This window comes from Natator depressus, chromosome 8 (genome assembly GCF_965152275.1).
Source record: "Natator depressus isolate rNatDep1 chromosome 8, rNatDep2.hap1, whole genome shotgun sequence".
NCBI lineage: Eukaryota > Metazoa > Chordata > Testudines > Cheloniidae > Natator > Natator depressus.
In genome coordinates, this window is record NC_134241.1 from 83,817,124 (window position 1) to 83,830,432 (window position 13,309).

Sequence of the window (13,309 nt, forward strand, 5' to 3'; positions counted from 1 at the left end):
TGAGGTATACCTATGTACACATTAAAACTGTTAGCTGTTCTGTCCACTGTTAATAAATATTTCATAATTTTTAAGAAGTCCATGTACTTCTGTTCTCCATGCTTCTGTGGTGTTTTTATGCAAATTAAAGGACATTTCATAATTCTGTTACACTGAAATGCTTGGTTAAGTGAACACTGTCTCCAGCGTAAACTTTCATGACAGCATAACTTCCTTGAGCACAGCAGTGTAAATGGCTCTTATAAAGAGCAGTACAAGAGAAGTATCATTAAAGCTAGCAATCTGTGTTAACTACACCTATATTGGAAAATAGGTATCCTGTATCAATAGATTTCAGAAAAAAAAACTGAGATTGGTTTCTGGGTCATCTTCTGTTTTTGACTCTTCCTTATTCTCTGAAGAGGTGCACAAGCCAGGCTCTTTATTTTGTTTTCTTTTTCTTCTGTGAGTGTACACAGAATGAGTCTTCTGTATCATCTCATGAGGTGAGTTACTCATGCTGAGTTCAGTTTTCAAAGCTAACTGTAGGCGCTTGTAAAACCTGGAAAGGAGCAAATACGTTTGCTTAAGTTCTGCAAACAGAACATTAACACTTTGGCAACACAAAATGTCGTGTATAACGTTTCGTATAATTTTAATAAAATCCAAAGGCAGACCTGATCGGTATTGTGAGGGGGACTCAGGGATACCAGCACATATGTTCTGTGCATGCTCTGTCAGTTCTCTAATCTCTGACCTTCTAGGAATCTAATTGACAGTTATGCCCTATGTATAATGAAAGTCCCATTCATACTGCTAAAACTACACAATAGATGATCTCAAACACTTTTACAGTTTTGCATCACATCTTAATAGTGTCTAATGGTCAATCCTATTCATAATCAGATGCACCATCACCACTCCTATTTGCAATTACTTTAACATCCCTGTGGCAACTACAGCAATTAATTCAGAAAAATATTAAGAAAATATCTATATACGTTTAACTGTCCTTGGTGCAATTAAGTGTTTTGTCCTGTATCCTTTTGCTCTTTATTTCTTCTGCCCACCCTCTCTGTTCTGTTTCTCACAACTGGAAATGAGTAGAAAAGCCAGTACTGTGTAACTAGTCACCAGCAAGTGTTCCACAGAACACAGTTTGGGAACCGTAGACTGAACTTTGTACAGCAACGTTAAAGGGTGAATTCTAATCTGAATACTCAGGAAATTGTGTGTAAATTCTGGTAGATTAAAATGAGATATTCCTGGCTTCATCAAAAGGTGAATCTCCTGTCCTTAAACATGCTAAAATCTAATCAAACACAACCCCCACATGAAGATGCAGCAGCGGAAGTTAATACTGTGAGACTGGAACTCAATGTGCTATTCATGCCATATATCTGGAGCAACAATTGGAAGTCCTGTATGGACTTTTTTAAAAGCTCTGTAACAAATCTACTCTTCACTACCTGATACTGTTGTTTATATATGGTTAAATGATCCTCTAGGGTCATCCATAATTTAAAAAATCCCAAACCCTCTGAGGTCAGATTTTCAATCTGTTTTACTATTATTTTTTTAGGCTAATCTTCCTGGTCTACTGTTTAGCAGAAAAAGTTTACACTTCTCTGGATTTAGATGTAGTGACACAGTGACACATTATTAGTGTATAATCTAACAAACCTGTCAATCCTCTTCATGTTTTCTTCCATCTTCCGATTAGCTATCTGTACCAGAAAGTCAACATATTCTTCAGTGACCATCAATTGCCCCATGTGACTTAATGGAACTTCTAAGCAATGAGTACTCCGGACAGCCTAGAGGTACACATAGATGTATTCATTTGAATTACATTAGGAGATACTAGCTCTAAAAAGTAGGTGCATTCATTACAGGCAAACCACCTGAAAAGATCTGGTTGTATTTCTTTGTGAGCAGAGTGATATGCCATGTCAGGAAAGTGTCATTTAAAAATTATTATTCAAATCTCCCACATACTTAAAAATGTGCTCATGTTAATGAATAATTGCTAAATTCTATAGCAGAGTAGAAAAATAGTGCATACCATCATAATTTTACCTCTTCTGCCAACTGTAATACCAGAGTTCCTGAATCCAGAATCTATAGCCACCGAGTGCTGTGAAACAAAAACATTTTAAATAGCAGTTCATACATATTTTGTCAGACTGAAAGCTTACTGTGGATTATATTGCAAGTCAAGGTCCCAATTTTGCAAAAGCTTAAAGGGCATAGTCCCAACTGACTGCATTAAGAGCCACAATCACTAGTAAGTGTTTACAGGATCAGATGCTAATACTGTAACAAAATACTTTTAAATTAAATTTCAGTGACAAAGACAGATGGTGGTTTCAGTCCTGACCCATTGTATCAAGACAAAGGGGGAAGTTCATACCTCTTTTGGCACTATATTTTTCCAGTTTAAATAGCTGCTAGTCAAAGAAGACAATCGTGGGATGGATATGTTCTTAGATGTAGATTCTGCAGAACTCAGCAAAGTTTGTAGAAAGAAAAGATTTCCTTCTCTATATGAACCAAGGCAGGGTGAAGATGAGAAACAAAATGATCCTGTGCCGGCCAACAAAGCCCCTTTTGAAAGGCAGAGAAGGCACAGCATTATCCACTTAGCTGAGGTCTGGGAGCAAATGGTCCCAGTCTGTAGTGAACTAATTTCTAAAGAACAGTGCCATGGGCCAGGGAAAGCAACACAGATAATTCAGGCTCTCTCAAGCCAATCTGCCTCAGCTAGAAGACTGAAGTGCATTTAAGTGACTTTATTTTCTAGAAAGCACAGCAAAATCTGCAGAAAGAATCTTAATCCTTATTTTCTCCATCAACATACTTTTACTACCTCAGTTATTAAACATACATTGCTCCTGAGACTATTTCTGAGTGTTAAGATATTCAGGTGCCAACATTTTTACTTATGCAGCAACAAATGTAAACAAAACAATACAACACTGTTGATCTAATTTTACCAGAAGCTGTGCATCCTGCAACTCTTGACACTGCACATGAAGAATGAATGGTTCAAATTTGAATACAGTGTCACCAGTGGCTTTCTGCAACGCTGTCATCTGGAAAATGCAATGAACATTAATATATTAATACTACAAAGGTGAACTGTTACTATTAACATTTCATAATAAAATAGCTAGTTTATGAAATGTTTAAAAACACCAGGAATGATTTGGCTCAAACAATCATGTTTGTTATTATTTAATTTCTTTAAATTTCCCATTGCTCATAATGTTCAGGATCTCTGCTGATTTGTAAGTATTAAACTGATTCTCTTGCCATGAATCTCTACTGGACCTAGACTTTTAAAAAAAAATTATTTGCTTCCCTGTTTGATTATTTTGGACATAAAAAACCCCAATGATGTCAGTACAGCATAGAGGGTACTGTTTTACTGCAGTCAGCAGAGGAAACTCAAGAGCAAAAAATATTACTACTACTCAGTTATAGTTTGTTTTTGATTTCTTACATGATTGGATATGATCAGGGACATGTTGATATTCAAGTACATTCCCCTTAAAAAGGTAAAATAGGTTGAACTTGTGGCCTGAACTACTTGACCTTATTTTAATCTGTGTTTCAAAAATTACTCATTATACTACTTCTATGATAATGTTAAAATAAGATAAAATAAAAGGATTTATAAACTGAAGTTAAACTCATAAGGCACACCAAGGGCAAAAAATAGGTAACAAACAGTTATATAGCTTTAATACTCAAAAACAGTGTTTCCCAAACTTGGGCCACTTGTTCAGGGAAAGCCTCTGATGGGCCGGGCCGGTTTGTTTACCTGCCCGTCCGCAGGTTCGGCCGATCACGGCTCCCAGTGGCCATGGTTTGCTGCTGCAGGCCAATGGGGGCTGCGGGAAGTGGTGGCCGGTACGTCCCTTGACCCGCGCCGCTTCCCGCAGCCCCCATTGGCCTGCAGTGGCAAACCGCAGCCAGTGAGAGCCACGATCGGTGAAACGTGCGGACACGGCATAGTACACAGTTATGATTTATTATTGTATGCTATGTTTATGTAAAATAAACGTAAGGAGTGAGACTATTGGTTTTAGTTTATAAAGGCTGCACTGAAACAGTTACATGACTCATTGCAGTTTACACCATAGTCTACTACTATATAATGTTCTAACTTTTTTGTTCTTATCAAGTGTTCTTATATCTAATTGACTTGCCTCCCCCACATCCCATGAGCATCTTTAATGAAAATACTAGTAGCTACCAATTTGCTATACTTATATTTAGGGGAAAAAATTGAGCTGCTGCACCATGCTTAATTTTTTTTTGGCTAGCATCCTAGCCCAGTGATTCCTCTGAATTGAAAATATTTCTTTAATCCTTTTTTAAAATTGAGAACTATGAAAATTTCAATGATTATCTGAAAACATCCACTCAACGTGCAGCGGCAGCCAAAAAAGCGAACAGAATGCTGGGAATAATTAAGAAAGGGATAGATCATAGGACAAAAAATATCATGTTGCCAATATATAAATCCATGGTATGCCCACATCTTGAATACTGTGTGCAGATGTGGTCACCCCACCTCAAAAAAGACAGAATGGAATTGGAAAAGGTTCAGAAAAGGGCAACAAAAATTATTAGCGGTATAGAATGGCTTCCATATGAGGAGAGATTAATAAGACTGGGACTTTTCCGCTTGGAAAAGAGACGGCTAAGGGGAGATATAATTGAGGTCTATAAAATCATGACTGGTGTAGAGAAAGTAGATAAGGAAGTGTTGTTTACTACTTCTCATAACACAAAAACTAGGGGTCACCAAATGAAATTAATAGGCAGCAGGTTTAAAACAAATAAAAAGAAGTATTTCTTCACACAGCACACGATCAACCTGTGGAACTCCTTGATGGAGGATGTTGTGAAGGCCAAGACCATAACAGGGTTCAAAAAAGAACGAGATAAATTTATGGAGGATAGGTCCATCAATGGCTATTAGCCAGGATGGGCAGGAATGGTGTCCCTAGCCTCTGTTTGCCAGAAGCTGGGAATGAGTGACAGGGGATAGATCACTTGATGATTACCTGTTCTGTTCATTCCTTCTGGGGCATCTGGCACTGGCCACTGCTGGAAGACAGGATTCTGGGCTAGATGGACCTTTGGTCTGACCCAGCAGGGCCATTCTTATGTTCTTATTAGTTTAAGATACCAGTAATAGTGGTGTAAAATAAAACTGCTGAGAACCCTATCTTCCCCCTTAGAATATTGAACAAGATTTAAATGTTCTTGTGTAGCATTCTCTTTCTGTAACTATCCTTGCTATTAAGGTATAAATCTTACAAATATAGGTGCCTAAAGTTAGGCCCCTAAATAAATGACCTCATGACCCACTGCTCATAGTGGAGCCAATGGGAACTGGGGATACTCAAGAATTCTTAAAAACCAGATGCCATTGGCCCCGATCCTGCATTATGTCGCATACAGGTTACCTGCTGTGCCTGCATGAGCCCCATTGGTTTCCACAGGGCTTCAAATGGGCACAGCAGTCTTACTGGGCTTATGTATGGATTTTTCAGTGTCTGAAAATTCTGTTCTACCCACCTGAGTTATATAAACAATAGGCTGCTTCAGCACAGTTGACTCGTGTTCAATGTATTAGGAAGCCAAGGTAGACAGACTTGTCTCAGAGACAAGTATTACAACAGAATTTAATATTGACTGTGATCAGACGAAGCGACGTTGGTGGGTGTACTTTTTTAAAGGGTTTCACTGACAAGGCTAAGTAATTTAGCAGACACTCTAAGGACAGTTTTTTCAGTGACAGTAAACGGAAAAGAAAGTCATACTGACTGAAATGGTCTGTGTATGCTAGTATGCCCCAAGGCTGCAGTGACTTACATTGCCTGTTGCACTGAAATGCTCACTAAATGAAATAATTGTGACCAAAGGATTTTACCTTATTGCTTGTAGAGCACCAATTTCCTGTAAAAGGCTCAGAATTTAATAAGAAAATACTGAAAGTAATTTCCTATTAAGCCTACAAAGTCTGAGGCCCAGCCCTGCTCCCAATAGAGTCAATGGCAAAACCCCCAGTGGGAGCTGGATAAGACCCTCAGTCTGTAAACAGTGAAAGCATAACTGCTGTAACTAATTAATAAAGAATGACTATCACTGATAAGGTATGCAAGTGACAAAGAAAGAAGTTCCCTTATTTCAAATACAGTGATGTTTAATAAAGAATTACATAGAAAAGTTTTGCCATGTGTTGATTTAATGACCATGGACAGTGTGCTCACTGTCTCATAGAACACTACACAATCCCTGCTCCAAGAAACTTGCATTCTAAGGGTACGTCTTCACTACCCGCCGATCCGGCAGGTGTGAGCAATCTATCGGGCACTGATTTATCATGTCTCCTCTAGAGGCAAGAAAACGATCCCCGAATGGACGCCTGTACTCCACCTCGGCAGGAGGAGTAAGCGGAGTCGACAGGGGAGCCACCATGAGGACGGCCAGGTAAGTCGAACTAAGATACTTCGACTTCAGCTATGCGAATAGTGTAGCTGAAGTTGCGTATCTTAGTTCGAACACTCCCCCCTCAAACAGCAGTCTTATAAATGAGGAATATAACTACTAATATTCCTCTGTATACTCTTCAAAGAATAGGGTTGACAAATCAATGCAGGTTTACTTTCAGAGTCCATTAGGAAAAACTGTACACCACTTTGACATTGTTATATAATACTTTGCGCAATTTTAAAATTTTACTATTTAATTACATTTTAATTGTTTTCTTCTTGTTGAATAAGGCCCAGAAATCTTTTGTGAAGGGATGTTTTATAAAGAAAAAAACCCACACTTTTCCTCAAAGGATCTTAAAGATAGCTATAAAAATTAATTACTCCTCAAATTTCCTATTCCCATTTTAAAGTGGTAGATACACATCGAGGCACAATGGGGTTAAGTAGCTTGCCTGCTGAAAACTCAGCACAAAATCCAGGAGTCCTGACTTCCAGCCCAATTTTCCACACTTTATGTTTGTATTCTATGAAAATATAACAATTTAAGAAGTAGTCACGTAAAGATTTCTCACAGCTTTAATGGATGCATGAACATTTTTACCATATCTACCAAATAGACGTCAATACAAAAATTGAGACGGTACCCACTAGCAAAAGCCAATGGCAACACTCTAGTAGCTCAGACCCTACTCCTAGTATATGGCAAATCAGAGGCTGCTGAGATTTCTATGAAGGTGATATCACGTAAACTAAGAAAAAATAAGATAGAGGGGCTTTTAAAGTTTAAATGTATGTATATTACTGTTATGCAGTCTTTACAGTTTATTTTTTTTACAGAATAACTAGTTTCATTTTACGGGGTACAATGTAAAGAGGAGCATTTAGAGAGCAAAAGGCAGTTTTGGAAGCACAAAGTAGTTCTTAAATATTCAAACTGTTCAACAGTTTCTTAAAGTGATTTGATTTTAGGTTTCAAAACATTTTTTTAGGATATAATTTTAATTAAAAAAAGCTCCATAAGAGAGCCATTGTCTTTTTGCATTAGTTCAGATTTGTAGTTGTAAGACATGGCTGTTTCAATCTTCAACTGAAAGTTGATAAAATTAAATCATAATCGAGTTTCTGCTGCATACAAAATAACAAATATGCTTTTTCAGGAAGCATGCGTCTCTTTTAATGAAGAGGACAGAGGTCCATTTGTGTTTGCTTCCTTATCTGCTCCCCCGGATAATCAATCATGCATGACAGAATATCCACAGCTCAGAATATTTAACTTTTGCAAGGATTAGGAAGGGTAACAAGATTATTATATGGATAACATGAATATCCAGTTATAATTAATGATAAATTGTAAGGGACATTAAAGTTCATGTTTCAGACAATCTCTAACTATTAGAAATTAGGATAAAACCTAATGCAGGAGGCAGATTATCTTGCATCTGCATGCTGTGAGGTTCTTGCACCTTCCTCTGTAGATCTGATGCTGGCCACTATCTGAGATAGAATACTGAGTAGACATACCTTAGGTATGATTCAGTCTGTCAATTCCTCTGTTTCTATTAGAAGGAAGTTTTGTTTCATTACTACCATTAATTCAATTTAAACTGCTAGTGACAAAGACATTACCATCTGAAGACTGTCTGGTCTATGGAAAGTGAGTTTACGGTGTCAGACTATTTTCTGTTGGAGGTGTCTACATCAGTCACTCTACAGCTGACATCTGTGTTGCTTGCCTCAGTGGAGACAGCCAGAATTAAATGAATGGTCATGGATGCAAAAATACATTCTTACCAAAGAAGTGATCCTTCAATACAGAATTGAGGCACACTTGCCAGAAACTTGACTGTACTTATTCTATGGATAAGAAAAGGGCTTCACAAGCACTAAATTAATATTTTAGGAGAAAAAAAAATCTGATGTAGAATCAGCACAAAATGCTGGTCTTGTGCAAGCCATGCAAAATGTCTAACTAAAACCCACTGAAAGTGGTGGATTTTATAACCTGCTGACATTGTACTCTCGTTCATTATTTTAAGAAAGAGACAAATTTTGACCCTAGCCCTGTTTACACTGAGCAAGGTAGCCACATTACTGACTTAAACCATGCTCTTGCTAGAAAGGTGCTAACAGTTTCGCCAGCTAATGTAGACAGAATTTATCCTAATAACAAAACTGTGCTCTTAAATGAACATATTCATTCTAGTAATATGAAGGAAAAATGTAAATTATTTTCTAGTTGCTATTTGAAATTGTGTTTTTGGAGGGTTGGGATGAGGAGAGGGTAAGTATTAATGCATAAACATTGTACATTATTGACTTCTTACCACATCCTCTTTTGCACAGAGTTGATGCGTTACCATGAGCCAAGAACAGTTTTTCTTCTGTACCTCATAGCCATTGAAACCCTAATGAAAAACAAAGTATTAAAATAGTATTGCAGTTATAAAAACAAATGTCCTTTGCGTTCTTGGCTTGGGACACAAGGATGTACAGAAATATTCTCTGATCAGTAACCATAACTATATCAACAATCTTAATGTTATTTATTTATGTAACTTTCATGTGTTTTTTTTTTTTAACTATCAAATCTAGGTAGGATTTACAACACCTAGATAACAGTAGCTAAGCAGGTAGTTTAATTTAATCCCGAAAATGAATGGAGAAGTGTTCTGATTTCACCCACATTCAGCTATAGCGATGTGATCTAGTATTTGCAGAAAAAAACCACAAGGACACTAAACACTGGAAAGCGTTACCTAGGGAGGTGGTGGAATCTCCTTCCCTAGAAGTTTTTAAGGTCAGGCTTGACAAAGCCCTGGCTGGGATGATTTAGTCGGGGATCGGTCCTGCTTTGAGCAGGGGGTTGGACTAGATGACCTCCTGAGGTCCCTTCCAACCCTGATATTCTATGATTCTAAGTTCTTTGAAAGAACTTTTGTAGTGTTGCACTTATTAATATGAAAAATCCACTTAGATGTATCTAAACATGAATCTCATGATTGGAAGCAACAAAATGCAATCATATATGCTTTCCCCGTACTACCTTACCCTGGGAATGTTCTCTATTAAAATGTATTTACGTTTTGGAGACAACTAATCTGAGGACCTGTTTACAGTTGGGATATTTGTACTGATGTACACCACGACAAAACTGTAGATGTGCTGCACTGGTGTATTAAGGGATCTTAAAATTCTACATCTCTAACATTTAAAATAAGAAACTAGCATGTTCTCCTGTGTAATCTAATCAGCACTTTGCATATAAAACTTGTGGTTTTGATAAATTTGTGGAGAGTTCAGGATGAAAATTAAGTTCATGGAAAGTCACGTAGTATAATTTGTTAAAGGAGATTGGTTGTAATTATCATTACTATAAATCAGTGTGTCAAGACTTAACTATCAGTGGCTTGGCAATGGCTAAAGAATATTAGGATCTGGATAGAACTGCCAATTTAAACCTCTGTCCTCTGGGAGGAACACTCTGACTACACTGTATTTTTGGTGTTGCTCAGATCTCAAAATGATGGTTTGTTGCCAGATTAAAAACCTAGACAGATCATGTGATTCAAATGTCAGATGCTGGTGCTGTCTCAATTCTACTTACTTTTGTATACCTTAGTGTTCTGTGCTCTTAGTTTACATCACATAAACAACAATGAAAAAGAGATCATCATATGAAACTGAGCAAGGACTGATGCCAAGTCTTCCTACGGCATAAGGTGGAGGAAGAACTGGATCACATACTTTCAGTAAAATTACCTTCTACTCTAGTGCTGATATAAACACCATGTTGATTTTGCTATAAACACCAATAACTTTAACTGTAGTATTCCCCAAACTATTCATAAGCTGGATAAGAGACAAAGGTGGGGTGGGACATGATATAACATCTCCACTTATCTGCAGAACAGAAAAGATTACAGCAGCCATGCATGTAACTAGGGCTAACCTGGGCCAGGACGGCCACAAGCCTCATGCCACTTGTGGGTTGTAAGGGCCATGCCTCCTGCACGGGGACACTTGACCCTGGGGCAGTAGTAAGCTGGAGCCGGTTTGCACCGGGTCGCTAGAACCAGTTGTTAAATTTAGAAGCCCTTTTAGAACCGGTTGTCCCTCTAAATTTAACAACTGGCCAAAAATGGTGCCTTAGGCGCCGACTCCGTGGGTGCTCGGGGGCTGGAGCACCCATGGGGAAAATTTGATGGGTGCAGAGCACCCACCGGCAGCTCCCCGCCACAGCTCACCTCCGCTCCGCCTCCTCCCCTGAACGTGCCGCCCCGCTCTGCTTCTCCGGATCTCACACCCCCGCCCCCCCCGGCTTCCCGCGAATCAGCTGTTCGCGCGGGAAGCCTGGGAGGACTGAGAAGCAAGCAGCGGCTTCGCGCTCAAGCCCAGGAAGGTGGAGGTGAGCTGGGGTAGGGGGGCACGAGGAGGGACGCCCGCACCGCAGAAGGTAACCTGGGGGGGGGGGTGGCGCAGGGGAACTGCTCCCTGCCCCTGCTCACCTTCGCCTCCCTGGGCCTGAGCGCGAAGCTGCCGTCTGCTTCTCAGCCCTCAGGCTTTCTGCGTGAACAGCTGATTTGCGGGAAGCCAGGGGAGGGGGGGCGGAGAAGCAGAGCGGCGTGGTCCGTTCAGGGGAAGAGGCGGAGGGGAGGTGAGCTGCTGGTGGGTGCTCTGCACCCACCCAATTTTCCCTGTGTGTGCTCCAGGCTCGGAGCACCCATGGAGTCGGTGCCTAAGGCGCCACGTTTGATGCAATCATAGAATCATAGAATATCAGGGTTGGAAGGGACCCCAGAAGGTCATCTAGTCCAACCCCCTGCTTGAAGCAGGACCAATTCCCAGTTAAATCATCCCAGCCAGGGCTTTGTCAAGCCTGACCTTAAAAACCTCTAAGGAAGGAGATTCTACCACCTCCCTAGGTAACGCATTCCAGTGTTTCACCACCCTCTTAGTGAAAAAGTTTTTCCTAATATCCAATCTAAACCTCCCCCATTGCAACTTGAGACCATTACTCCTCGTTCTGTCATCTGCTACCATTGAGAACAGTCTAGAGCCATCCTCTTTGGAACCCCCTTTCAGGTAGTTGAAAGCAGCTATCAAATCCCCCCTCATTCTTCTCTTCTGCAGACTAAACAATCCCAGCTCCCTCAGCCGCTCTTCATAAGTCATGTGCTCTAGACCCCTAATCATTTTTGTTGCCCTTCGCTGGACTCTCTCCAATTTATCCACATCCTTCTTGTAGTGTGGGGCCCAAAACTGGACACAGTACTCCAGATGAGGTCTCACCAGTGTCGAATAGAGGGGAACGATCACGTCCCTCGATCTGCTCGCTATGCCCCTATTTATACATCCCAAAATGCCATTGGCCTTCTTGGCAACAAGGGCACACTGTTGACTCATATCCAGCTTCTCGTCCACTGTCACCCCTAGGTCCTTTTCCGCAGAACTGCTGCCTAGCCATTCAGTCCCTAGTCTGTAGCGGTGCATGGGATTCTTCCATCCTAAGTGCAGGACCCTGCACTTATCCTTATTGAACCTCATCAGATTTCTTTTGGCCCAATCCTCCAATTTGTCTAGGTCCTTCTGTATCCTATCCCTCCCCTCCAGCGTATCTACCACTCCTCCCAGTTTAGTATCATCTGCAAATTTGCTGAGAGTGCAATCCACACCATCCTCCAGATCATTTATGAAGATATTGAACAAAACCGGCCCCAGGACCGACCCCTGTGTGGGGAGCGGCTGCTCCCCTGCCCCTAGGAGCCAGAGGGACATGCCGGATGCTTCCTGGGAGCTGCTCCAGGTAAGCAATGCCAGAACTCCCCACCTCGCCCCCTGGCAAATGCCTCTGGCTCTTAGGGGCAGGGTGGGCACCCGCTACAGTGGCCCACGAGACCCTCCTGCCCAGTTCTGGGGGCAGTCAGGTGACAGGGGTGGATGGGTCAGGGTGGGGGGCATCAAGGAACGCAGGGGGTTGGATAGGGCAGGAGTCCCCGGCGGGCGGGGGTGGTCCCCGACACCCTCGTGGGGTGAGGAGGGAACTGGTTGTTAAGATTTTGGCAGCTCATCATTGCCTTGCGGTATGTGTGGGGGGTTTATTATGGGGTGGGCTCCTGGCCCTGTGACCTCACGGAAGCCCCAGCTGGAGAACAGTAGGTGCCAGGAGGGAATCTCAGCGCTGCCCAGGTGCCCGGGGGAGGGGGGGGGTCCGAGGAGATGCAGCGCGGAACCTGCTTAGCAGCACTGACAGCGCCGGCGCTTCAAAGGGGGGTTGGGGGGGCGGTGTCTCGGCACCAGAGCGGGGTCGCGGAGGCGCGCTCGGCGCTGTCTCCCCACCATGATACCCCCCTTTCCTCAGACCGTTGCCGGGGAGCCACTCGCCCCACGCGGGCTTGTGCGGGAGGCGGCCCCAGGGGCGTGCCGGGCCCTGTGGTGCGGCCCCGGGCCCGAGGGAAAGGTTCGGGGGCGGGCAGCCGGACTCACTGGGGCGGGGGCCTGCGCGAGCAGGAGGCGGCCGGCGCAGGAGCTGGTGGTGCAGAATCGCTCCTGCCCATTGAGGAGCTGCACTATCGCCGCGATGGCCTCGTCCACGCTGCCCTTCCTGCTCTCATCCGCCCGGGCCAGGCGCTGCTCCTTCCAGTGCCGGAAGGCGGCCATCGGCCCGCGGGGATGGAGAGCCGGGCCGGGGACGGCGGGCGGGCCACAGGCCGCACAACCGCCCTATTGGCTGACGGCAGCCTGGTTAGGCCAAATTTACCGGCGCGGTTGCACAGCGCGCGGGGCGCTTCCGGGCCGGGGGAGGGGCTCAATGTACC

The 13,309-nt window shown here is 42.5% G+C and overlaps 1 protein-coding gene across 1 annotated transcript; it reads right to left on the reverse strand.

Annotated features, from left to right (window-relative positions):
- Nucleotides 1-16: 16 nt before the first annotated feature.
- On the reverse strand, nucleotides 17-13,278 carry TYW3 (tRNA-yW synthesizing protein 3 homolog). Its single transcript, XM_074961523.1, has 6 exons — nucleotides 12,978-13,278; nucleotides 8,819-8,899; nucleotides 2,976-3,074; nucleotides 2,045-2,116; nucleotides 1,663-1,796; nucleotides 17-541 (listed from the first exon to the last, which is right to left on the reverse strand). The coding sequence occupies exons 1-6, from the start codon at nucleotides 13,149-13,151 to the stop codon at nucleotides 334-336; spliced, it is 768 nt and encodes a 255-aa protein (XP_074817624.1). The 5' UTR covers nucleotides 13,152-13,278; the 3' UTR covers nucleotides 17-333.
- Nucleotides 13,279-13,309: the final 31 nt, after the last annotated feature.